General features: G+C 41.7%; 1 protein-coding gene across 1 annotated transcript in view; it reads left to right on the forward strand.

Moving 5' to 3' along the window:
* The first annotated feature begins 22,856 nt into the window (after nucleotides 1-22,856).
* ppm1h (protein phosphatase, Mg2+/Mn2+ dependent, 1H) overlaps nucleotides 22,857-27,849 on the forward strand; it is a 77,768-nt gene continuing 72,775 nt past the window's right edge. The window contains exon 1 of the mRNA XM_048608038.1: nucleotides 22,857-22,968. Coding sequence (XP_048463995.1) covers nucleotides 22,904-22,968 — 65 coding nt within the window. The 5' untranslated portion in view covers nucleotides 22,857-22,903. The remainder of the gene's footprint in view (nucleotides 22,969-27,849) is intronic.

Below are 27,849 nucleotides of genomic sequence, written 5' to 3' on the forward strand. Positions count from 1 at the left end.
GACGATTCTTGTTCCAACTGAGTGGTTTACCACACCATTTCAGAGAGCAGTTAAGGGTCAGACATGTTGCTGTGGGTGTGGTGTCACAAGACATTATTGAACTAGTTGGATTTTTTCAGTCCAAACTGTAATCTTATGGCCGCTGTTACTGAAATTAGCTTTTTATTCCAAGTTTATTTAATTGACTGAATCCCCAACTGCTTTGGGATTTCCTCCCAACTCCACGATTAATCCATGATTAGTTCCTTGCATTACTAGTCTTATAAAATGCTCACTAATCCCAGAATCTGGTATGCTGCAGTATCTGAAAGTATCTGTGAAAGTTAACTAATTTGTTACCACGTAATCTGTGGGTTCCTTATTTTTGCTTCCGCACAATCTTTCTCTTTTATTAAATCTAATCATTGGCCTGATTTGCATGGTCTGGCAGTGTAGCCCTAGAGTCCATACTATGTTGACCATAATATTTTCACAGCTTGTCCTAATGGTAGAAGTCACTCTGTGGCGATGCTATCCCAAATATATTGAACATTTGACAAAGTTTTAGTTCCTAGGATGCACATGATTTTTTTGAAAAGCAGACTTTTGCATTGTGTATGTATCATGAAAGGAGCCTGCATTGCAGTCTCTGAGATTTACACATACTGACAGTTTCTCCCTTCTCACCACCAGTAGATACTCATAAAGGAACTAAGCCTTTATCATGAGATCCGGAATGGCCAGGAACTTGTCAGATTGGCCATCAATCGCCCGTCGGCTTTTAAAAGCAACTTGGGCGATTTTAAAAGGTAAAGGATTCTGCAGATTCATTGAGAATCTGACATGGGTAAACGTGATGAAGATTCGAGCAGCAGCGACTGAGTGAGCTCACCAACAGGGCCACATAGTGGCTAGGCCGACCAGTTGGAATCACAGTTCTGAGTCACTGTTGTGTTGAGGCACGTGACATTTCCCAGTGTCTGAAAATGATATTGGGCCAGCCAAGAAATTCACCTGCTCAAACATCTCTGCCAGCTTCCCATGATCACGACTCCTCTGATGCCAACATGTCCAGCCTGGGTTGGTAAATTTGGACTTGTTTCAGAACTGTTCAGCTTCAGAATGTTCTGGAAATTTTGGGCCATTCAACTTGGATCGTTGTGATTTACTCTAGCTCTGGCATACTGGGCAGAGTGGGCTCTTTGCTTACATGCATGCTAACTGAAGCAGCACAATACTTCAGAAAGTTCTTAACAATCTGAAATGGCTTTCACTGTAAATCAAATGACGGTGACAGTTCCAGGTTCTAAGTGGCCCATGTCAATTAAGGAATGAGAGGGTATACGGAACTTGGCCAAACACCCTCACTCCTTTTAATTTCAAGGACATGATTTGGAAAGTATTCCATTATTGCTGCTTCTGGAATTCAACTATTCAGTTTAGTCCAAGCCAAATCCAGATTGATCTGAAAACTTGTTTGCCTTTTACCCTTGTGCACTCTGACTGACAAGGCTTCCTGATTTTGAAATTATCCTTGCTTTCAAATCTTTTCATGGCCTTGTCCTTTTCTAGAAGATCATACAAGTTAGGAGCATAAGTACGCCATTCAGCCCATCATTCAATGAGATTATGGCTGATCTCATAATCCACAACTCCACTTTCTTGCCCTAATCCCATAACCCTTGATTCTCTTGCTGATTAAAATCTGTCCGTCTCATCTTAAATATACTTAATGATCCAGCCTTGATAACTCTTTACAGTAAAGAATTCCACAGATTCACTACTCTGTGAAAAAAGAAATTTCTGCTCATCTCTGCCACATCTGGGTAACCCTTATTCTGAGATGTTTTCCTCTGGTTCTACACTCTCCCACAAGGGGAAACAACCTTTCCTCAGCTATTTTGTAAGCCCCATAAGAATCCTATGTTTCAATATGATCTCCACTCATGCTTGTAAACTCCAGTGAATACAGATCCAAACTGCTAAATCTCTGATCATAATACAGTCTTCCGATATCCAGAATCAATCTTGCGAACGTTGTCTGGGCTATCTTCAATACTAGTATATTTTTCTTTAAATAAGGGCACCAAAAATGCTCACTGTATTCCGAGCATGATTTGACTACTAGCTTGTATAGTTTTAGCAAAACCTCCTAATTTTTTTTATTCTGCATTCCTATCTGAACTAAAGGTCAGCATTCTATTTGCTTTCCCTATTACCTACTGAACTTGGATGCTAGCTTTTGTAATTCATGCACAACCACTCTCAAATCCCTCTCTGCTGCAGCTATGTGCAGTCTTTTACCATTTAAATCCTCTTCCTGTCAAGGTTATAACCTCACATTTCCCCACATTATATTCCATCTGCCAGGTTTTTGCCCACTTGTTTAACATATCTATATCCCCCTGCAGACTCCTTGTGTCATCAACACCACTTGCCTATCCACTCATTTTTGTGTCAACTTTGCGGATGACAATGATACATTCACTTTCCTCCAAATGATCCAAATCATTTATATTGTAAATAATTATAGCCCCAGGACAGATTCCTGTGGCACACCATTAATTACAGGTTGTCATCTTTTTAAAAAGTCTCCTTTTATCCCTATTCTCTGCCTTCTATTGGTTAGCCAATCAATGCTAATATACTGCCCCTAATATCATAGGCTCTTAGTAAGTAGTCTTATATGGGGAATCTTATTGAACGCCGTTTGGAAGTCCAAATATATTATGTGCACTGATCTTTCCTTCTATCTTATCCTTCTTGTTACCTTCTCCTCTCATAATTTTGTCAGGCACAATTCCCTCTCCATGAAGTCATGATGAGTCTGCTTGATTATATTACATATTTCTAACGCTCCACTATTGCATCCTTTAACGATGGGCTTGATCATTTTCCCAGTGACAGGTATTAAGCTAACTGGCCTGGAGTTAATCTCTTTGTCTCTACCCCTTTAGGATAAAGATGCTGCATTAGCAGTTTCCCAGCCCTTACAAACTTTTACAGAATCTACAGATTCTTGGAATATTATGACCAGGGCTCCTCCACTGTTGCTGGAGCTATTTCCTTTTAAAATCCTAGGATGCAGCCCATTAATCATTAATTGGTCCCATTAGTTTCTCTAGTACTTTTTTTAATAATGATAGTTATTGTGAACATTTCCTCTCTTGTTTACCCTGCCCAACCAGCCCTTCTTGATTTTTTTTTTGGAATTCTATTAGCATCCTTTTACTGTGAAGCTTATGCACTGCATTTATTCAGCTTCTCTGCTATTTCCTGATTCCTTCTTATTATTTCCATAGCCTTGTTTGTTAAGGAGACTATGTTCGCTTTGGGCTCTCTGTGTGATTTCTAATTCTGAAGGATGTAAATATGTTGAAAGCGGTTCAGAGAATTCTTATTAGTAACACGGTCGGTTCCAATGTAACACGCGTTTCTTCAGCGCGAATTGGTTTTAACGCACTTAAGAATGATAGAATGCTATTTGTGAACTTTCCCTACCTGTATTGACTGCAATGCAGTTCCGCTCCTTCACTTTAAATGTTGCTGTTATTGCGCGATTTTCTAACACCGTGAGATCGCACGAGAACGGAACTCTCATTATATCAGAACCAACAGTACCTGATTGAATTTGTTGCCTTATGACGAAAGGTCAGAGAGGCTAGGATTATTTTCACTGGAAGAGTAAGAGGTGACCTGATTGAAACACAAAAGCTCTGGAGAGGTCTTGACAGAGTACATATGGAAAGGGTGTTTCCTCGTGTGGGAGAGTCTAGAACTGGGAGTGACTGTTTAAATATAATAAGTCATCCATCTAAGATAGAGAAGAGAATTTTGTTTTTTCTGAGGGTTGAGAGTCTTTGGAATTCTGCTTCCACTGTCTTCTCAGGAAGAGAGCCCTTCAATATTTTTAAGGCAGTTGTAGGTATACAAATGTTAACCAAGGGAATCAACAGGAATGTGAAGTAATCCGATCTTATTTAGTGGCAGACCAAGTTGAGAGGGCTGAGTGGTCTCCTCCTATTACTAATTCATATATTTTTAAGTCCAGCATTTACATGTGATTTGGTAATTGAACAACATTTGTTGGATAATCCTGAGTGAATAAAAAAAATGCCAAACAATTTAGGATTATCAGTAGGGCTTGCCATGTGGTGTACTTGTGTATACTGATAGCTAAATACAAGAACAGGCCCCTGTTCTTTGCAGACATAAAAAACAAGTATACACATGTAGGATTCACAGTAGACCTTTCATTAACAAATGAACAAAGATTATAGCCCAGCATATCCTTCACTCTACCATAACCATCAAACCAGGGGATCAACCATGGTGCAGCAAAGAGTTCAGATGGGCATGCCAGGATTAGTGCCAGGTATGCCTAAACAAGAGGTTGCAACCTGATGAAGCAAAAACACAATGCTCTTTGGCATGCACAGAGCTAAGCCCTCCTACAAACAGTGGATCAGATCTAAGCTCTACAATCCTGCCACATTCAATCATGGTAGGTCATCACTGGAGGAGGTAGCTCTATAAATCTCCACATCCTCAATGATCAGAGTCCAGCATGCCAGTGAAAAAGACAAAGTTAAAGCATTTGTAAGCATCATTAGCCAGAAGTGCCTAGTCAACATTACTGTGCCAATTATGAGGCCCCCAGCATTACTGATGCCAAACTGCAGAGAATTTGATTCACTCTGTGTAATTATCGAGAAATAGCTAGAGGCACCGAATACTACAAAGGCTGTGTGCACTGACAACATGCCGGCAATAGTACTGAAGACATTTGATCCAGAGCTAGCCATGCCCTTAGCCAACTTGTTATAGTACAGTTACAACACTGGCATCTACTCGGACAATGTAGAAAATCACTTGGTTATGTCTTGTCCACAAAAAGATGAACAAAACCAGCCCAAACATTGATCAATCCATCAGTCTATTTTCAATCACCATTAAAGTGATAGAAGGACACTCGTATCAAGTGGCACTTGCTTAATAATAACCTGTTCACTAAAGCTCACTTTGGATTTCACCAATGTCTGTCCTGACCTCATTGCAAACATGGACAAAACAGCTGAGCGTGAAAGGGAGTTTGAGGGTGACTGCCCTTGGCATCAAGGCAGCAGTTGACCGAGTGTGGCTCCCAGCAAAACTGAAGTCAATGGAAATGAGGGAAACTGGTTTGGCAGTCTTCTGAGCAGACAGGAAGATAATTGTGGTTGTTAGATGCCAATTATCTCAGTCACAAAGCAACCTGCTTCATAAAATCCCTAGTAGGGATGTTCACTGGTGATTATAGAATGTTCAGCATCCATTGCGACTCCCAATACTGAAGCAGTCCATGTCCAAATACAGCAAAACCTGGTAACATGCAGACTTCAGCTGAAAAATGACAAGTAACATTCATACCATGTGTGCCAGGCAATGACCATTCCCAACAAGTGAGAATCCAACAATCATCCCATGATATTTAATGACGTTAGTATCACCCAGTTTAACACTATCCATATTCTGGTGGTTACTATTGGCCAGTGACTGAACTGGACTAGCCATGTGAAAATCCTGTACCTGAAAGACCATGGCCAAGATTAGGAGTTTTGCAGCTATTAACTCGCCTCTGACTAATTAGTTAAGAAGTATTTAGATGTACAGATGTAATGTCAAGGCGTACAAAGTTATGGGCTTAATGGTAGAAATTAGATTTAGAATAGTTAGGTGGTTGTTTTTAACCAGTGCAGTCTTGATGGACTGAAGGGCCTTTCTCTGTATGATAGACCTTTATGACTCTAAGGTGAGAAATCTAAGTATGCAAGGGAGTAGAATGGTCCTTTTTAAATTGATTTTGATGTTCCCTCTTTCTTGCTCCTCCTTTCTTCCAATCCCACATTCCTTATTCCAGAGATTTACTACATTGCCAATTGGTGCCTAACAAGATATCCATATTGGCTGAATAGTCGAAGCAGAGTTGCCACCACTGGCTCTGTCTATTGCAACAAGACTTTCCACCTCCAGTGACCCAATCCATCAAACAATCTCCCTTTTCCCTCCCATCCATCCGCAATATTTATGTAACTAACTAATAGGAACATGGAAAGAAAAAGTGAAAAATGTTTATTTTTAATGGCCCTACAATTTTCCTCCTGGATTCCTTACAGAGGCTTAAGTCTCCAATTCTTGCCGACTCCTGGGTGATCCTAGAAATTTTGGCAAATCTGTATTGCAGTCTTCATGTTCCTCATCCTGCTATTTCACACCTGATTTTTTGTTTAAAATAGCTTTGTTCAGTACTTGGCACATCCTCTTTTTCTGCTTACACCTCTCATAATATTAGTTAATTGACTAACTGATGACTGTTTATCCCTCCAGTCTAAAACCTGTGCCCTGCCCTATCCACTCTACACTATATTTAAACTAGATAGCCCATCATCTCATCCCCCAATTTTAATTCTGCCAGCTTAGTATGTCAGCTGATTGCCGCAAGTTGCACTGTGTTTTGTATTTGTGTGTTAGATGTGTTTATGTGGAATTTATTTTGCTGACATGTGGAATACTTTCCCCTCGAGTGATTTACATTTCAGTCAACTGGAGATTGAACAGAGAGGATTGCAAAAAAAAGACTTTTAAGCTGCAGGGTATGGGAATGTGACCTTGGTGAAGGACAAACACACACAGTAATTGCAGAAGGGGAGGCATCCTTTTAGATAATCATATGAAAAGAGAGTCAAAGATGCTGCTGTTAATAATAACTATTCATTGGCATGTATTCTAACCTAAACAATTGAGAACAATCAATGGCATATCTTTAACATTGTTTTTTTAAATGTGGATTTAACTGCATTTTACCAACCAGGTTTGCTCATGTTGCAAATATTTTCAAGTCCAGAATTACTCTCTGAAACATGTCCTTTATTTTTGGTGAGGCCAGGAGGCATTTTTCAATTTTTTTTTCATCTGGTTTTGATTCCAAATCTCATTATTTGTGTGTGAAAACAAGGATTGTGAAGAGGAGCTTTCCATTTGAAGACCTTTGTTTTCAGAAGAGCGACCGAAGTAACATTGAGCTGGCACTGGCTTTCACCTGCAGCTTTGGGTTGCACAGGCCCTACGCAACTGAGGATTTATGTTCAATCTGAAGGACACTGTTGCCAACTACAAGGAACAAAATCATTCTCTTTCCATGTTCTTGTTTAGATGGGGAAGGCGATGGGAGGAAGCAGTTTGACTAATAATCGATAATAAATCCACATGGTTAACCCAGTCTGTTCGCTTTCTGATTGGCTTTTGAAGGCAGTGGCCTGGAGGGTGCAACGAGGATGGCAGTATGGGAAGAGTACCATCAAGTAGCAGGCCATGTGATGAGACCAGTCGTGATAGCAAAAAGGTCAGCCAGCTGGACATCATAGAATATGAGCTTCCTGACTGGGGCTGTTTATCTGGTCGAATCCGGGAGTCTAGGCTGACAGATAAAAAGAGAAGTGTCAGATTCTGACTTTCTGGATGCTGACTGTGAGGCTGTGCTCGAGTCAAGAATTTCTACATGTAAATAAAGGGTGACTTGGTGATGGCATACCAGCCTCTGTGGAGTTAATTCAGTGGTGACGAGAGTGAAACACATTCCTGAACAAAGCCGTCCACAGTCATCTTTGAGTTGGGATAAGCATTTCTTGCATCATGCCATTACTTGGGAAGCTTGATACATTCAACCCTGCTGCTAAAGACTGGGCTCAGTATGTGGGGAAAACAGTGTTATTTTCTCCGTGAATTTCTGCAGTGCATCTTGTAGATGGTGTATGCACGCGCAAATGCACACTATTTGAAAGATGGGGGGGGGAACCACACTAGTGCAAAAAGAAACTTGTGATCCTTCAACGACCTATGTTTCTGCTATAATGCGTGTTTCGTTAACACGAATTGGCTGTAACGCAATTGATGAATAGTAGACACTGGATAAGACGAACTTTCTACTGTACAGTATAGCAATCTAGAACTAGATTTGATTAGAACTTGATTTTCTATAGCAATTTTCTATAGCACAAGATTACACAAAAATGCAACTATCGTATTGTAGGAGAAATACCGGTGTTAGGTTTATAACCAAATGAGAAACCACATTAGATGCATACTTTGTTATAACGCTTGTTTAAAACAGAATGAGTTGTTATTATTGAGTCAATAGATCACCTGCTGTGCTAAAACTATTTTTGCTTTTGAAACCCAGCCAGACATTCACAATGGTTACTGCTTTCGTAACAAAAATGTCTAGCTACATCATCTGAAACTGACAGAACAAAATGCTGTTGATTTTTATATCAAAACAAAGTACCCGCCAATCAATAATGAGGACCAAGAACAGAGATTTATGTATCAATTTTCAACAGCAGGATTTTTTTTTTAAACACAGGGCTATCAATTTAAATAACACCAAATCTAACCATATTAATAATACATAAAAACCAAAAGAACTGCGGATGCTATAAATCAGGAACAAAAACAGAAGCTGCTGGAAAATCTCAGCAGGTCTGGCAGCATCTGTGAAGAAAAAAATCAGAATTAACGTTTTGGGTCCGGTGACCCTTCCTCAGAACTGTTTGCATATAAAAGGCCTTTTTTTTATCACTTTTAAAGAATTGTGGTATTTTCTGCAGTGAAAATGAATGACTACACTTACACAAAGTTGATCAATATAAGGGTCAACTTACCTTTGCAGGACAAATCCCTAAAATGGATCACTGCCTTAAAAATGCATCTATGTTACAGTATTCAAAGGTGCCAAAACATTTCACACTTTTTGCAATGTTCCTGGCCCTTCATCAAGTTTCCAGTGATCACTCGCTCTCCACAGGGGTGCATTTATTTTTTTTTCTTCAGTGCTTCCAAAACCAGACATTAACAGATGAAATTGAGTGCAGAAGGAAATGTTAATTTCCTGTGTTCCTCACAATGGGGACTCCAACCCCTGGAAAATATGCATGTGTGTTTTTTACCAGAGGCCCCTCTGACCTGTAAAAAGTTCAAATGAAAATGATCTGTGATCGGGATGGTGGAGGAAAATTGTTTGTCCAGAAAAATAAACTAAGTTCAGCAATTTGCGACCCAAATTGCACCACCATCAGGAAAAGAAAATCCAGCCTCATGTTTCCATTTGCTGTCCCTTCCTAAAGTCCTCTTCATGAGTCATGCAGCAATATTGCGGAGATAAGTCCATCCCTATGCAGTGTGGATTTGCTCCTTCTATTGATAGTCACTGTTGGTGGTGTTATCAGAATTCTTAATTCTACACATTGGGCAATTTATAAATACAGGAAATGTAATATCATATTGTTCAGGACGTATTTTCGCTTCAACACCACAATGTGCTGGAAAGCTATCTGCATTTATACAATCATAGAATCCCTACAGTGTGGAAACAGGCCATTCAGCCCAACAAGTCCACAGCGCCCCTCCGAAGGGCACCCACCCAGATCCATTCCCCTACTCTTGCCCTGTAACCCAGCAGTTCCTATGTTTAATCCATCTAATTTGCACAACCCTGGAGACTACGGGCAATTTAGTATGGCCAATCCACCCAGCCTGCACATCCTTGTACTGTGGGACGAAACCGGAGCACCCAGAGGATACCCACACAGACAGCGGGGAGAATGTGCAAACTCCACACAGACAGTCGCTCGAGGGTGGAATTGAACCCGGGTCCCTGGCGCTGTGAGGCAGCAGTACTACCCACTGAGCCACTGTGCCGCCCATACAAGTGGCATTATGTATGCCAAAAGTTGAATCACAAAAACTTGGCCTTTGCTGGCATGGACATCTGGCAGTGTGTCTCGTTCATTGAGATTTTTTTACACTTGCCTGTAAGCTTGAAATAAGTTTTTTGTGACTGGATGTGCAAGCTGTTAGCTGGACAGTGAGGGCTACAAGACCTAAGACCAGAAGATTCCAGGGTCTGTTAAGACCATAAGACATGGGAGCAGAAGCAGGCCATTCAGCCCATCGAGTCTGCTCTGTCGTTGAGATCATGGATGATGTGATAATCTTCAACTTCACTTTCCTGCTTTTTCCCCCATAATCCTTTATTTCCTTACTGATTAAAAATCTTTCTAGGTTGGTCTTGAATATATTTAACAATCCAGCCTCGACAGCTTCTTAATCATCTGAGAGAAGAAATTCCTCCTTACGTCTGTTTTAAATGTATGACCCCTTACTCTGAGATTATATCCTCTGGGCCTAGACACTCCCATATTTGCCCAACCTACTCAACCTCTCCTCATAAGACAGTCCCTCCATACCCAGGATCAAGCAAGTGCACCTTCTCTGGACTGAGTCTAATGCCACTATATGCTTCCTGAGATAAGGGGACCAAAACCGTTCCACGTATTCCACATGTAATACTTGTATAGTTTTACCAAGACCTTCCAAGTTTTACATTCCACTGCTTTTGAAAGAAAAACCAACACTCCAGTTACCTTCAGAAATAACTGCACAGAGGCCGGTGTCCCATCCCCAAATCACCCTTTATTTACATGTGCACAGTACACTGTGGGTAGCCAGCTCAGTCAGTCCTCATTTGAGATTCTAATCTCCTGGTTATATATACATATAATTTTTCCTCTTCTTTTTTTTTCTCAACTGAGGAGATTCTCATCTCCTGGTTCTATCGGTCAACCAAGGCTTTCCTGATTTGGGATTGTTAACCTGAGCCAATAAAGAATCTCGTAGTTAACAAGATCCACTTGATTCCAATCATTACATCCCTCCCCACCAAGCCCAGGGATGTAGGCCTGTTCTTTTGCTTGTCGCTTCTCTTGCAAAGCTTTCACCCCAGGTGTGGTTCCTCCGACTCTGACTCAGACACAAGTGGCGTGTACCAGACCGTGGCCATTCTCCTGTGTCCAGAACGTTTCAGAAGAGTCTCCTCCTCTTCTTCTAGCAGCAACCGTATCGAGGCTGCATCTATTTCGGACTCTGAGGTTTCCCCAACTTTAGACAGAGTGGGAGCACCTACAGTTTCTGCCAGGCCCTTGGGCTGTTCTATGGGCCAGGTATGTTTTGCCCTTGCCCCGTTTGCGAGGTAGCGACTTTCAGGTGATCCACGTGTTTGTTCAGGATGGTATCACCCACCTGAACTTTAAGTCATGGGACCTGACCTCGTGTCAACCTCACTTTGTACCCATACAAGGCCATTCCCATGGTTCCAGCACCAACCTTCATCCCTTGAATTAAGTCGTCTCTCTTTCTTAGAGGTGGCATATCGCTAGCAATGGCATTCCTGCTGCCGTTTCACCACCCCACCCCCAAATCTGGAAATATCGGGTTTAACCTGGTGTGGAATCTTCTCCCCATCAGTAACTCTGCTGGACCTATCCCTGTTGTTGCCTTTGGGGTGATCCTTTAATCAAACAGGCACTGGGACAGTTTGGTCTCCATTGACGCTGTAGGCTGCTTCTTTAAGCCTGGCCTCAATGCCTGGACTGCTCTTTCTGCTAGACCATTGGACAATAGATGGTATGGAGCTGTCCTTGTGTGCTGAATGCCATTGGACTTTAGGAAATATTCAAATTCCTTGCTGGTAAATAACGTCCCATTGTCCATGGCCAGTAATTCTGGGAGTCTGTGTATAGAACAATCCTCACAGCTCGTCAATCATCATCCTCTGAGTTTGCTGAACGAACCTTATGTACGTCCAACCACTTTGGGCATTCACAATGACCAGGAACATTGAGCCTGTGAAAGGACCAGCACAGTCAACATATAACTGCAGCCAGGGTTTACCCTGCTATTCCCACGAATTGGGGGTGCTGCTAGTGGCAATTTTTGTCCTTGGCACTGTGGGCACTGCCCCACCAATGCAGCTATGTCGGCATCCAACCCTGGACACCAGACATAGCTTCTTGCTAGCATCTTCATCTTGGAAACCCCTGGATGGTCCTGATGGAGTTCAGCCAGTATCTGGCAGCGACCTTTACTCGGGACAATCACCCTTGCTCCCCACAGTAATATGCCGTCCTCTACAGTGATCTGGTCTCACTGAATCCAGAAGGGTTTTAATCCTTGTTGTGGTTGCCCTTCTGTTGCCTCCATTACCACCAGCTGTTTTAGTTTCACTATGACAGGATCTTTTTGTGTTCACAGTTGGATATTGTCAGCGGTGACTGGAAGGGTGTCCAGAAGGTTTAAAACCAAAATGGACTGTTCTAGGGGAGGCAGTACTGGTGGAGTATCTGTCAGTGGGAGGCTGCTCGAGGCACCTGCATTAGCCACTTTGCTTCCTGGACGGTGTACTAACTTGTATGTGCCGAGAATAAGGGGCCAACGCTGAATTCAATCAGAAGCTATGGGTGGGACTACCTTGTCTTTCTTCAGTAGCCCTAAGCAGGGGTTTGTGATCTGTTACTATGATAAATTCCCATCTGTAAAGGTACTGGTGGAACTTCCTTACACCAGAGATGACTGCCAAATCTTCCTTCTCCATGCATTCGGGGTCCGCCAAAGTCTGGGAAGCGTACGCTTCCTCTCCATTGAACCACTGGTGAGCCAACACTACCATGATATCGTACGGGGAGGCATTGCATGTCAGCAGGACAACTCGCTTTGGATCGTAGTGGGCCAACACCTTTAGCTGCTTTTTCACTTCCCTAAAGGCTGCTTCTTTGCTTTTTGACCATTTCCAAGGCTGACCCATTTCCAATAGCAGGTGTAAGGGTGCCAAGATGGAGGCCAGGTTATGTATGGATTTTCTGTAATAATTCACTAATGCAAGAAAGATCTAAGCTCTGGTACAGATGTGGGAGCCCTCATTTCTCTCCCAAGGGGTGTAATCCAGTTTTCTTGGCTTTGTAACTCAAGTAGATCACTTGGTGTGCCTGGAACACACATTTTTCCCATCTAAGGCATATGCCTGCCTGGGAGAAATATTTTAAGCACTATGTCCAAGTGCTCTTTATTGGTCTTCCCTGTTATTACTATGTTATCCAGATAAATGGCAACCTGGGGTAGCCCTTGTAAAATGTTCTCCATAGTCCACTGGAAAATGGTGTAGGCTGATGATACCCCAAATGGCAGTCTCCCATTTTGGTATAAACCCTTATGGGTATTAATTGTAGCGTATTTCTAGGACTCCTCATTATGTTGCAGTTGCAGGTAGGTGTGGCACATGTCCAGCTTCATAAAGGACAGCCCCTTCCAAAAACTTTGTGTACGAGTCCTCTATGTGAGGGATTCGGTACTTTTATCCAGCTGCGAGAAGCAGTTTCCTGTTTGTTTGAAATCCCCACAAAGGCGAACTGAGCCATCAGGTTTCACAATCAGCACAACCAGTGCTGCCCGTTCTGCAAACTGCAGACGTGGTTTGATGATACCTTTGCTCTCCATCCTCTTGATTTCTGTCTCTGCTTTTGCCCGCCAGGCAAATGACACCGGGTGGGCCTTGCAAAATCTTGGAATTGCTTCTTAGTCAACGTGTAAAGTGGCTCTGGCCCCTTTTATAGTCCCAAGCCCTTCTTCAAAATCTCCTGGGTATTTCACAAGGACTTTACTGAGGCAGCCATTTTCCAACCAAAAAATGTTCGGCCAATCAAGGTGAACCTTTCTCAACTAATTCTGCCCCAATAGGCTTGGGCCCGAGCCTTTTACTACCATTAGTGGTAACTACACCAACAGCTTCTCCTAGGAGACAGGAACTGAAGTCATACTTTTAATTTGCAACGGTTCCCGCTGCATGTTCTCGGTCTGGCTGAGGCCTCGTGCAAGCTTAAAGATTGGAGTCCCCAACGAATCTTGTTAAAGACAGATTCAGCAACAGGAGATACAGCTGCACCAGTATCGACCTCCATGGGAATTGGGTGACCATTTAACCGAATGTTAATTTTAATTGGCTTTGATTTGGGTATCACTAGGCAATTTAATTGTTTCAACCCACATGTAGGGGAACTTTCCAGGGTGTGCAGTCTCCTGGGTACCGGCCTATGAGTTTTCCTACTCGAGTCAGACCTTGTAGGAATCCTTTGCTGTCTCGAGTCTGCATAACGGCAGCAAATACAATAGCTCACTGGCCCAGATGCTGAAGAAATGTTTAGCCACTTGCTCGAGGCTCGGCTTTGCTGTGGGTTAGTCTAGGGTCCCTCTGCTCAGGACATGTCCTGCATGAGGCTCTGCAATTGCCTATGCTCAAATGGTGTTCCCTGTGCTCAGTTGGACAGGTGAGTGTGTCCACTTCTGTTTGGATGCCCTGTAGCTCCCATGCTCCACCTGCCACGTTTTCTAATGACAAAGCCAGCTGCGGTGCCTGTTTTGAAGTCCAGCTGGGTTTCAGATGGTAGGCGCTTATCCATGGTTACATCATGAATCCCATTCTCGTCACGACTGAAATAACTGCACAGAGGCCGGTGTCCCATCACCAAATCACCCTTTATTTACTAGTGCACCGTGCACTGGCTGTGGGCAGCCAGCTCAGAGTCAGTCCTCACGAGGAAATTCTAATCTCCTGGTTATATATAACATTTTTCCCCTTTTTTCTCAACTGAGGAGATCCTATTCTCCTGGTTATTTTTCTTCTTCTGCCATCCAGCAGTAGTGCTGATCTTCCCCAGCACCTTTGTTGTGCACGTGCGGGCATGAGACACAGTACAAAACACCAGGTGTGCAAATAGCTTTATTAACATACCACCACCAGGAATATTCGCCCATGTGACCAGAGCATCAGTATCAAGTAGAGCCCCTGAAGGGGCAATGTCTATGTGAAAGAAAAAGTGAGGGGGAGTGTAGGGCTCAAATCAAAGTAGAGTTTGTGGGGGAAACAAAGCACTCCACACCCCGCTGTGCCCATCTCTCTCAAGGCATTGAGAGCATCAGTGCGCACCACGTGCTCCTTCTCCAGGGACACCCAAGCCCGGATGTAGCCACGGAAGGGGGCAGGATCTCCTGGTTATATTGGTCAACCAAGGCTTTCCTCATTGGCCCAGGTTAATGACCGCAATCAAGAACCTCATAGCTAACAACGTCCACCTGGTTCCAATCACTACACCTTCCCTATTACCGAATCAATTAGTATGCTAGCTCTTTTTGTAATTTTATGCAGGAGGACTCCCATACCCCTCTGTCTAGTAACTTTCTGCAGGCTTTCCCATTTAAATAAAATCTGCCAAAGTGCATAACCTCACAATTTTCCACGTTATATTCTTTGCCAAGATTTTGCCCACTGGCTTAACCTGTATATATTCCTCTGCAGGCTCTTTGTGTCATCCTCAAACTTTGTATAGTCTGTTCACTTTCCTCATCCAAGCCATTATTATACTTTGCAAATAATGGTAGCCCTAGCACTGTTCCCTGTGGCACTCCACTTGTTGCATCTTGCAATTACCACTCCCTTTCTTGGGCATTAACAATAGCTTATGCATATGTAACAAATTTAACGTCATGCAACGGCCCAAGCCAGTTCATAGGAGCATTGTAAGACAAAGTACAACATTGAGCAACATGATTTTGTGAGGCAGGTTTTAGGTCAGACAATCCAAAGCTTGGCCAAAGAAGTATGTTTTAAGGAGTGTCAGGAAAGGGAGCTAGACAGATGGAGAGATATAGGAAGATGTAGTATTTTCTTAACTTTAAAGGATGTAAATGTAGATAACGCTTGGCATATCTTCCTGTCATACTGCCTTCCCACTCCAACTGGGAAGTTATCTGCCTGTCAAACAGTTTTTCCATCCTCTTCAACATTAATTTAGAACTAATAAATCTTTATACAGGATAAAAATTGCACTTTTTTTTTGTTGTCTTTAAAGTTTTTTCCCCTATTTTGTTTTTCACAGCATCTCTTGGGGATTAATTAATCTTTAATTCTTGGACAATTTAGAGTAGTTTGGAGGGACGACGGACATAAAAACAATGGTGGTAGAGCTACGTATCAAGATGGGACCATCAGTGCCTGTCATACAGAGACTTTTTTTAGTATTTGAAGAGCTTCATGAATATTTGATTAATATAGTTAATACAGTCCTTCTGCTTTTTTGAAAGCAAGTACACTCAGCATTTCATACTTAATATATTATTATAGCTTTCTAGTGATGAACTGGAAAAAGCAGTTCAATTTATTCAATTTAAAACATTTGAAAGCAATGTAAACCAACTAAGTCCAGAGTACTAAGCATTATAGTGATGGCAATTTGATATTCAGACTGTTGCCTTTTTGTGATTCTCGTAGAAACATTCCAGCATTTAATTCATCTTCCAGAACCATGTATTTTAGATACATGCAATAAAATCAACATAGAAGCAAATATTTAACAAGCTTTTGTTCTTGCTTCCAAATACAAAGATAATTGTCCCACTGTGGAAATTTCTGGTGTAATTGCAAACAAAAAACACATTTTAGACAGTTAATAAAGGCCATTGTCAGCAGTAATATAACGGACCTTGAGTTTTGTAGCTGTAGCGTTAGCAGCTTTCATTGTCATTCTTTGGATGTACAAGATGATGGCATGCAATAACTTTGCAGGAGGTAGACAGTGGTCACTGAGAAGCAGGGAAAGGAAAAGAGTGGTCGGAACACAGGAGTATGGACATAGCACAGGATCTAAAACTAAGGATAAAACCTGAGGGGGGGGCGAAAGAAGACTGATTTGAATAACAGAATGACGTTTGATAATGGAGTAGATGAAGTGAAACAGAGACAAATGATAAGGAAATGAATGGGTTCTTGCAATGGGAGCACGTGACTGATTGGGAGGCAAATTGGCTAAAGCCAGCGTTGAGTTTGGAGCTGAGAATGAGAATTGCAATATTGCTTTGCCATGATGCAGAATTGGGGATAGAGGTCCCCAAGTGCATTTAAAAATATGCACATTGCAATTCTGAATAGAAGCAGTTTATTGAAGATTGAAGGATTAAGGTTGGCAAGGCAGGCACTGATATCTGACCTCAACATGGTAAGTGAATGGACTCGAGTTTGAGCACTCAACTGGGAGAAGTAATGGGTACTGAATTTTTTGGAGTAATTTAGCTGGGATTTTAATGTCATGCACTTGCAGAGAAGGACAACAACCCTGAGCCCCAGAAAGGCAAATTGAGTGACACTAGTTTGTATGTGGAAGTTAACTCATGCTCCCAAAGACCTATGTGAGAACATATCAGAGATTAAAAAACCAGGGATGGAACAGCGGAATTTAAGAGGTGAGCACAGAAGGTGGAATTGAAGATCAGGAGACAAGTACACTTAATGCCTCAATTGCTATAGCTCACCCCCTCTCCCTGTTGTGTTCGTAGTTATACAGATTAAAGTTGATAAAATACATTTAGAAGTTACATATTTTGTCATTGCTGCAGTAATTGTGACCAGCCACAAAGGAGATTTCTGATCCAGAATTGGTAAAAGCTAAGGGAATTTTGAACAGGGCGAAAATTGGTATTGGTTTAGTCAGACTAGGATTGTACCATTCCGGTAATTGAGGAGCAATGTTGAAAGGAGCTGGTAGAAAATCATAGAGGTATCTAGTGAACGAGAGAAGTTTGGAACTTCCTTCAGTCACCTGAATAGTGAATACTAGCTGAAGCAATCACCTTAAAATTGTAATACAAAATTACATAATATGTATATTCTATCCATATAGAATATATCTGATAAAATTATGACTGTTACACACTGGCCTTCGTTTTTAGAGCTGCAACATAGAATGTAAACATTTGCCCATAACCTCTTAATCCCAATCTGCTGTGGTCTGAGAACACATTTTAATGTATACTGAAAACCCTTCAGCTCCAGATGCAACAAAATCTGAGAGAAATCTGGTTTCCAACATCTACAGTAGTGATCATCCTTCAAAACATACCTGCTTGATGTTGTGTGCTATTGGGATGTTATGAGGTCATGAAAGGTGCTATATAAAAGCTACATTTTATGTAGCTTCATTGCAGTCTCTGACCAAACATGATGCTGACAAAAGAACTAAATTTCAGGTGAGATGAGTGACTGCTCATGGCAGCAAATGTGACATCAAAAAGCCTAGTAACACAAGTCCATCAGAGCCGTGTGGGGTTTGGTGCTTGTCTCTGCTGACATGATTCATATCAAACGTAGAGAAAGATGGTTGTGGTTATTTGAGGCCAAATATGTCAATCCCAGGCTGATGACAATGATCACCTCTATTTAAGTGGCAACTTTAACAAATCTTTCACAGGACCGTTATAAACTAAAGCATGAGACCCAACAACATAAGCGTCAAATGACCAAAAGTTTGGTCAAAGCTGCAGGTTTTAAGAAACTGTTTAAAGAAAGGTAATGAGAGGTATAGAAAGAGTATTCCAAAGTTTGGAGCCTGGGCAATTGATAGCACAATAACCAAGAGTGTAGTGAATTATAATGTGGATTTATGCTAGGTGTGAATTAGAGGAATCCAGAGGGTGGCATGTTGGCTCAGTGGTTAGCACTGCTGCCTCATGGACCTACGGATCCAGGTTCAATTCCAGCCTCAGGCGACTGTCTGTGTGGAGTTTGCACATTCTCCCCGTGTCTGCTTGGGTTTCCTTCGGGTCCTCCGGTTTCCTCCCACAGTCCAAAGATGTGCAGACTTGGTGGATTGGCCTTGCTAAATTGCCCATAGTGACCAGGGATGTGTAGATCAGGTGGGTTATAGGGGAATGGGTCGGTGTGGACTTGTTGGGCCGAAGTGCCTGTTTCCACACTGTAGGGATTCTTTGATATCTCAGAGGATTATATGGCTGATGAAAATTAGAGATGGGAGGGGTGAGGCCATGAAGGGATTTGGTAATGATGTGAGAATTTTAAAACCAAGGTGTTACCCAACTGGAATCCAATTTACCAAACACAGGATGATGGAGGAAATGGACCAGCTGCGAATTAAACCACTGGTAGCAGAGTTTTGGAGAATCTCTAGTTTAGTAGAATGTGCCTGATTAGCCAGGCTTATGTTGGAACAGTTGATTCTAGATCTAGTGAAGGCGCAAATGAAAGATTCGGCAACAGATAAAGTGTGACAGCAGCATCACTGCAAGAGTTCCTCCAGGAAGCATCCGAACCCAACCAACTTCATTTGCATCTTCAGTGTGCTTCCCTCCAACTGTCAGAGATGGGATATTTTCTGATCATTTCAGTGTCTAGGTACATCCATAATTTCTCAAACAGACACCAATACATGCCCCTACACATCGATATCTGGGCAACATTTGGGCTTGGGTGATTAAGACAATGGCCACCTCTCTCAACATCTACCCTGTCAAGTTCATTCAGAATCTTTTATAGCTTTCAATAATATCTTTCATTCTCCTCAACTCCAATGAATGTAGGCCTGGCCAACTTAACCTTACCTCCTAAAACAACCTCTTTGACCTAGGAATCAATTCAATGAATCTTCTCTGAACTGTGTCCAATGTAAATATATCTTCTCCTTAAAGTAAACAAACCAAAACTGTACAGAGTACTCCAGATGTGGTATCGCCATGCCCTGTACAAGAGAGCTGTGGAGGCTGGGTCATTGAATATATTCAAGTCAACATGACCTTTTTCATCTGTTCTGAAGAAGTTCATCTCGATCTGTAACATATGTTTCTCTCCACAGATGCTGCCTGACCTGCTGCACACTTCCAGCTGTTGCCCCTGTTTCAGATTTCCAGTATCCGCAGTATTTTTGTTTTTGTTTTGTATCTTTCACTTATACTTGCAAACAAGGGGAAAAACTTCAGGCAACATGACATCTTCCAGAGAAGATTCACTAGGCTGATGTCAGGAGGGACTGTCTTAGGACAGGTTGAGTATTTTGAATCTTTACTTGTTGGAATAAAGAAGAATGAGAAGTGACCTTATTGAAACATACAAAATTCTTCAGGAACTTGTCAGCTTAGATGCAGAAAGGTTGTCTCTCTCTCTGTCTGTGGAACAGTCCAGGTCTGGAAGGCACAATCTCAGAGTAAGGGGTTGCGATAGATGGATTTTTAAACAGTAAGGGAATTGTGGGTTACGGGGTAAAGACAAGAAAGTGGAGTTCAGGATTATCAGATCAACCATGACCTCATTGAATGATGGAGCAGACTGGATGGACTGATTCTGTTTCTGGATCTTATGGTTTTACCATTATGAAATAAAACCTGTGTGAATCTTTTGATTCATCTTTTTCATGTTTTTGTTTTGCTTTTAGTCATCAGGGTGTTTCTGGAATTATGCACAAGCAACACTGGGTGTTAACAGACACTGGTTTATTGCCTGGCCCTTTGGGTTTGATTTATCCTCAAATAATACCATTTGACTTGGAGAGTAAATAGATGAAATGTCTATGTTTCCAGCAAATTAAATCTTTGGCCTGTTCTACTTAATATATTTTCAAAGGCATTCAGAAAATTTTATGTACAACATTATACATTAGGAGACTTGGTGTGCTAAGTTTAAAAACACAGGTACATACATCTTCCTTCATATCAAACATCTTAAAATGCTTCATTGCTAGGAAGTGTTCATTCTCTGAGGAAAATAGCCTGAGTTTTCCAAAGTAGAGTTCTGTGTATTTATAGTGAAGACTGTGGAATACTGCATGCTGGAAATAAGTGAGAATACCAAAGCTGGATGTGCTATTCAGAAACAATTGTTGCATCATTACCTGGCAGGCCATGTGAACAGGTTATTGACTTTGAAGCTCATGTTATCAGAAGAGTCTATTTTGTATACAAAGAGGCTGTTTTCCAGTATTGGCTGGAAGATGTATTGGTATCTGTGACCATCTCACCCAGACACACTAACTTCCAGCATCCAACATGCTGTGAGAGGACAAAAGCTTGACTAGAGGATGGGGAATTTCCCCCAGTATGATGGAAGGTATGGACCTCTCCCATTTTACAAATTACTCCAAAGAGAGAGAAGAAGCTGCAGTTGGTGGAACTAATAATAATTGGACACCCACTTTACATGTAATATGGATGTCCTAAAGTGCTCAAATATGCCTTGGAGTGTGGTCACTGTTGAAATGAGTCAGGAAATGGATATTTAGTGCTGAATGTCTCGTTGAAGTAATTCTTTGATAGTTATTGTGACAGCCTGTTCAGATATGCTATGACACACTTCTGGAGCAGATGGGGCTTGAACCTGGACGTTCTGGCCTAGAGGTAAAGACACTACCATTGCACCATAAGAGCTCTTCAAGTCACCTTTATTCTGTTGGTTCAGTTAAGCTTCTGGTCAGTGTGACTCCACTGGATTTATGGTAAATGATTTGTGAATGAATGCCTTTTGACAGTTAAGGGAGGTACTTGGAACTTTACTTGGTGGAAATGTTTATTGCCTGGTGCAAGTTTTGCCTGTCACTTGTGGGTCCCAGTGAAGTAATTGTCCAGGTCTTGTAGGAATTATGAATGGAAATGAATATCATAGCAATGACTTACCAATAAACAATCGTAACCCTGTGATAAAAGAACAAGAGATATCATTGTTGACCACTGAAAATGGTGAAGCTAAGGACGCTCCCTTTAACAAAACCCACCTTTGATGTTCTGATGTTCCAATAAATGTTTTTTCATCTATGTTTACATCCATTGGAGAGTTTTCCTTTTGAATTTGTTGACTTTGGGTTTTGGAAAGTTCCTTGATACTATTCTTGGTTGAATGGTCCCCTGATGTTAAGGGTAGTCACTCAACTCTGTTTTGCTGTCCAGCTCATATGCCTAACTTTAAATAATGTTGTAATTCAATCTTGAACTTAGAGGTTTTGTTTGGAATTGTCAATGAGCAGAGTCATTGTTGCATTTTATCAGTAATGGGAAGAGAAGAGATTGAGTCATAATTAACAGCATCAGACTTACCCTGTCCTTTTTGCATAAATGTTTGGATGGACCGTAGAGTCCCAGATGCTCTGAGATACTTGGCTGTCACTTGGTGGTTGGGGTAAGGTGTTGAAAGCACCAGTTAGTCTGGTCCACAGAACTTGAAATCTACAGATTGTTGTCAGGATCTGTAGCATTTGTGCCTTGACTGGAGCATGCAATTAAGCAGGAAGCATAGCTGAAAGCATAGTTGGACCATAATTTTGTTAGTGGAATGGATGTAATTGAAGCCTTCAGAATATTACTGCAGGTAGCACAAAGCAGATATGATGTAATTTTACAACATATAGCAGGCTAACAACTCAGTTCCTGTTAAACAAGTTTGTAGTTAATAACGTAACTCATTCACTTCCTTTTTCATTTGGAGTTCAACTGCTTCAGATTGTATGGAGTTTATTCAACAAGTTTGGAAACACATACTTGGCAAGCAAAAGATTGCCATGAATAAAATTAGAATTGAGGATGGGAATGACTCGACTTTGTAATGATATTATGTAATAATTACTTGCCATCACTCCCAAACTTTTCCCCTTTTGTGTCTCCTGTTTGATGGGCTTTGAGTCTTGCTAAATTATCAATTTCTATAGGATCTTGTTAAAATAACGTCTGAATTCTCAGTGACTGACTTGAAAGGCTACAGGGCAAGAACTTGGATTTTAAGACTTTTATTGCAACAAACCTTAATCAATAATGACAAAGCACTATTTCAATAGATAACGTGCATGCTAAACTGCAGAGAAGTTTCCCTCACTTAATTTTTAAAATTACTGAAAATCCCCCACCATGGCTATTTTACTCTGTCTCTTAAATGGATATTTAATTTCCCAAGAACCAGTTCAAGGCTAGTATCCACTTCCACTTTTGTTTACCAGTTGGGTAACCTCTAATCCCCAAACTGACTTTGATCAGAGTTACCCTGGAGATTCTCTGGCTAGCCAATGTTAGGCTGGTGTTTTTTAAATGTAAATCTTAATGAATTGGTCTCTTTAATCTGAGCATGGGCTTCCATCTACAAATGTGTTTTCTTTTTCTTGCTCTTTCAGATTCTTCCATATTGACCTGTCTGTGAGGTTCAGAGATATCTTGAGGAAACACAATAAGAAAATTACTTTCAATGGCCTGTTCCCCTCTCAGAACCCAACTCCACGACAGTGTGAATCACATGTGCCTTGTAACCAGGTAGAAATGCTGATTCTACACCCAAATCCAGTCTATATTGAAATTAAATGAACATTTAAAATGTAAACATAAGTCTGACATTCTTAAAACTACCCTATGGGACTTTGAGACTAAAAGTCTATCCACATCAGCACAACTATTCTGGTCATTATTTACAAATGTGAGCAGCTACTTTCCAGTACCTCAGTCTGGGCACCACTGTCTTCACAGCAACTAACTCGCCCAGGCTTTGTGTGAAGCAGGATTTGAAGATGGTCTATAAACAACAAAAATTTTATAAGCCTTGTATTTTTAACAGTCTTCTCTGCTTGCTGTTTTTTTACTCAGTGGATCCTGTTATCCCCTAACAATAACCAGAGTATATAAGAAGAAACATTAAGCATTTCTAATAAAGAGGTGGCAATGATCTTGGGTGAACTTAATCTGCAGGTAAACTGGAACAGCCAGATTGGCAGCAGTAGCTTGGGTGAAGAGTTTATGGAATGCTTTTGAGATTGTTTCTGAGACAGCACATTCTGGAACTGACCAAAGAGCAAGTTATATTAGACTTGTATTGTGTGATGTGACAGGATTAATTCATAACCTCAGAGTAAAGGAACCCCTAGGTAGTAGTAACCACAGTTGGTTGAATTTTACATCCAGTTTGAAAGGAACAAGAGTGGCTTTAAAGACTAGTATTTTATCTAGCTTTGCCCTTATTTAATTTAATATCAGGCATACTATACTGATCCCTCCTCGAGCAGAGACAGTGATAGACACTTACGGAGATATTTCAGAATAAATATATTTTCACTGTAAAGAAACATTTCAAAGAAGGGACTCAGCATTCATGTTTGACTACAACATTTAGGGAAAGCAGATCTGAATTTCTTAATTTACAGGCTGAGAGTATTACTGACTAGGCCAGCATTTATTTATATTTGATTTGTTATTGTCTCACAAACCAAGGTACAATGAAAAGTATTGTATTACAGGCTAACTGGACATATCTTGCCTTATATAAGTACATCAGGGTAACAGAACAGAATGCAAAATGTAGTGTTACAGTTTCAAAGAAGGTGCAGAAAAAGATCAACTCTAATATGTGAGAGGTCCATTCAGAAGTCTGATAACAGCGGGGAAGAAACTGTTCTTAAATCTGTTGGTATGTGTTTTCAAACTTCTGTACCTCTGCTTGATGGAAGAGACTATAACTGGGTGCGAGCGATCTTTGATTATGTTGGCTGCTTTTCCCAGGTCAGCAGAAAATGTAGATAAAGTCAATGGAAGAAAGGCTGGTTTTTGTGATGGACTGGGCTGCAGTCACAACCCTCTCTAATTTCTTGTGATCTTGAGCAGAGCAATTGCCAAACCAAGCTGTGGTGCAACCAGATGGGATGCTTTCTTTAGTGCATCTATTAAAATTGGTAAGAGTCATTTTGGACAGGCTAAATTTCCTTAGCCTTCTGAGGAAGTAGTGTGTGTTCTTGACTGTAGTGTCGACGTGGATGGGCCAGGGCAGATTGTTGCTGATCTTTACTCCTACGAACTTGAAGCTCTTGACCATCTCCACCTCAGCACCGTTAATACAGACAGGGGAGTGTCCTCCACTCCACTTCCCGAAGTTGATGACCAGCTCCTTCATTTTGCTGACATTGAGGGAGAGATTGTGTCATCTTTACACCGTGCCACTAAGCTGTCTATCTCCTTCCTATAGTCTGTCTCTTTGTTTGAGATCCAACCTACTACAGTGCTGTCATCAGCAAATTTTTAAATGGAGTTCGAGCTGAAGCTGGCCACACGGTCATGAGTGTATAAGGAGTATAGTAATGTGCTGAGTACATGGTCTTGAGGGGCACCAGTGTTGAGGATTATTGTGAAGAACATCTTGTCACCTATCCTTACTGATTGCGGTCTGCGGGTCAGGAAATCGAGGACCCAATTGCAGAGCGGGGAGCAAAGTCCTAGGTCTTGGAGTTTGTTCGGAATTATGGTACTGAAGGTGGAGCTAATATCAATAAATAGGAGTCGGACGTAGGTGTCCTTGTTATCCAGATGTTCCAGGGATGAGTGTAGGGCCAAGTAGATGGCGTCTGATGTGGACCTGTTGTGACAGTAGGCGAATTGCAGTGGATCAAGGCAATCTGAGAGGCTGGAGTTGATATGGACCATTGCTAATTTCTTGAAGCACTTCATTACAATGGGTGTCAGAGCCACTTGGAGGTAGTCACTAAGGCATGTTACCTGATTTTTCTTTGGCACGGGGATGATAGTGGTCTTCTTGAAGCAGATGACAACTTCACGTAGTAGTAAGGAGAGGTTAAAGATGTCTGCAAATACTCCCGGCAGCTGGTTCACACAGGATCTGAGTGCACAGCCAAGGACTCCATCTCGGCCGGTCACTTCCTGTGGGTTCATCATGAGCAAGGCCGATCTGAGGAAAAGTTCTAGCTACAGTGCAGGAGTCAGAAAAAAGTTAGTATGAAAGTACAGCATGTACTTAAAAAAATACCTAAATGGAATGCTATCCTTTTATTATGAGAGGAATTGCCTGTTAAGTTATGCTTCAATTACATAGCACATTGGTGAGATCACATACCAAAATTGCATATAGTATTTGATTGCCTTGTCGAAGGAAGGATGCAAATGCATTGAAATTGTCTCAGAGGAGGTCTATTAGATTGAACCTGGACTGGATGGTTTCAAGCTCATGAGTGTGTTGAAGCTGCACCCATCCGGGCAAGTGGAGAGTGTTCCAGCTCCGTCCTGACTTATGCCTTGTAGACGATGGACAGGCTTTGGGGATTTAGGAGGTGAGTTACTCGCCGCAGTATTCCTAGCTTCTGACCTGCTCTTGTAACCACTTGTTTATGTGGCATGTCCAGTTGACTTTCTGATCAATGGTAACCCCCAAGATGTTGATAGTGGGAGGCTCAATGATGGTAACACAATTTGAATGTAAAGGGGTGGTGGTTCTATTGTCTCTTATTGGAGATGGTCATTGTCTGGCATTTGTGTGGTGCAAATGTTTCTTGCCTCTTGTCAGCCCAAGCCTGGGTATTGTCCAGATCTTGTTACTTCAGTAGCTGAGGAGTCATGAATGGTGCTTAACATTGTGGAATCATCGGCGAACGTCCCCATCTCTGACCTTATGATGGAGGGAAGTTCATTGATGAAGCAGCTGAAGATGGTTGGACCTAGGACACCAACCTGAGGAACTTATGTGGAGATGCGTTGGAGCTGAGATGACGACCTCCAACAACCGCAATTGCTTTGCTGTGTGCCAGGCAAGACTCTGACTAGTGGAGAGATTAACCCCTGATCCTCATTGATTCTAGTTTTTGCTAGGGTTTCTTGATGCCGCACTCTGTTGAATGTGGCCTTGATGTCACACTCTCCTCACTAATGTGCAAATCGAAGCACAAGCAGATAAGGGGAGACAATGGCCTAGTGGTATAATCACTAGACTATCAATCCAGGAAACTCAGCTAGTATTTTGGGACCTGGGTTCGGATACTGCGATAGCAGATGGAGGAAAAAGAAACTGGAATTAAGAATTTACTGATGACTACAAAACCATTGCTGGTTGTCGAGGGTGGGGGGAAGTAGCCATCTGGCTCACTAATGTCCTTCAGGGAATGAAATCTGCCATCCTACATGAGACTCCAAACACACAGTATGGTTGACTCGCAGCTGCTCTCTGAAGTGGCCTAGCAAACCATTCCGTTCATAGGCAGCTAGGGATGAGCAATAAGTGCTGGGTAGCCAACATACTCATGTCCCTCGAGTGAATAAAAACAAGCCATGATTTTATTGAAAGTTGGAGTAGGCTGGAGAGGCCGAATGGTCTACTTCTCCCATTTTGTTGGTGTGTACGTAAATCTATGACCACAAACCAGTGAGGACTGTGGGAGTGACACGGTGTCAAGGGGAAAACGGTACTTTTTAAAAATTTGTTTTAGATTAGATTGCTGGAGTGGGCAGAACTAACAGATCTTGCAGGACTATCGCTGATAAGCGGGGTTGGGGCGTTGGGGTTGGATTCCATCCTGGTATCCTAGCCAGTGTATCAATCTGAAATAGTGTCTCAAAAATGAATTGTCTGGGCACTATTACACTGCAGTTTATAGATCCTTGTACGCAAATTGACAGCTGTCTTTCATGCAATTCAACACTGGCTAAACTTCAAAAATATGTAGTTTTCGTGTTGAATATTTTTTGTAGTCTTGATGTTATAAAAAGGATTATAGATACAAATACCCTTCTTCAGGTATAGTTTGGGTTAACACCCAGTTAGTCTTTTATTTGCAAGTCTGTGCTCCTTTTTCTGTAATGGTTTAACTAGAGTGGCCCTTCTTTGTTTGTTTCCAATGTCCTGGGCTGAAGGCTTTGATGCACTGTATATGAAGGAAAGAATTACATTTTTTTTTTGAGAACTTCTGAACACTGACCTTGAAATTTCTCCCTTAGTAACATGTCAGTCACACAAAATGTCCCTTTTAATCCTTAAGATGTTAGTGCTACTCCCAAGAGTTACGTGAACACATTCAGGGAGTTAGACAGATATCAGTCACTCGTTTCTGGAGCTGTCTAGCTCAAGGGGGTTTGTCACGGTCAGTTCTGGGGTCCGTCCGCTAAACATTGAGGAGGGGCAGGTATGTTGGTGGTATTATTAGGTGCCATTCCCTTGGGAAGGAGGCTGGGGAGCTTAATTATCCTCGGATGGTGATGGCTAGCACGAGGGGACATAGCTGTAAATTGAGGGGTGATAGATATAGGTCAGATGTCAGAGGTAGGTTCTTTACTCAGAGAGTAGTAAGGGCGTGGAATGCCCTGCCTGCAAAAATAGTAGACTCGCCAACTTTAAGGTATTTAAATGGTCATTGGATAAACATATGGATG

The sequence above is a fragment of the Rhincodon typus genome, chromosome 18 (genome assembly GCF_021869965.1).
Source record: "Rhincodon typus isolate 14 chromosome 18, sRhiTyp1.1, whole genome shotgun sequence".
Lineage (NCBI taxonomy): Eukaryota > Metazoa > Chordata > Chondrichthyes > Orectolobiformes > Rhincodontidae > Rhincodon > Rhincodon typus.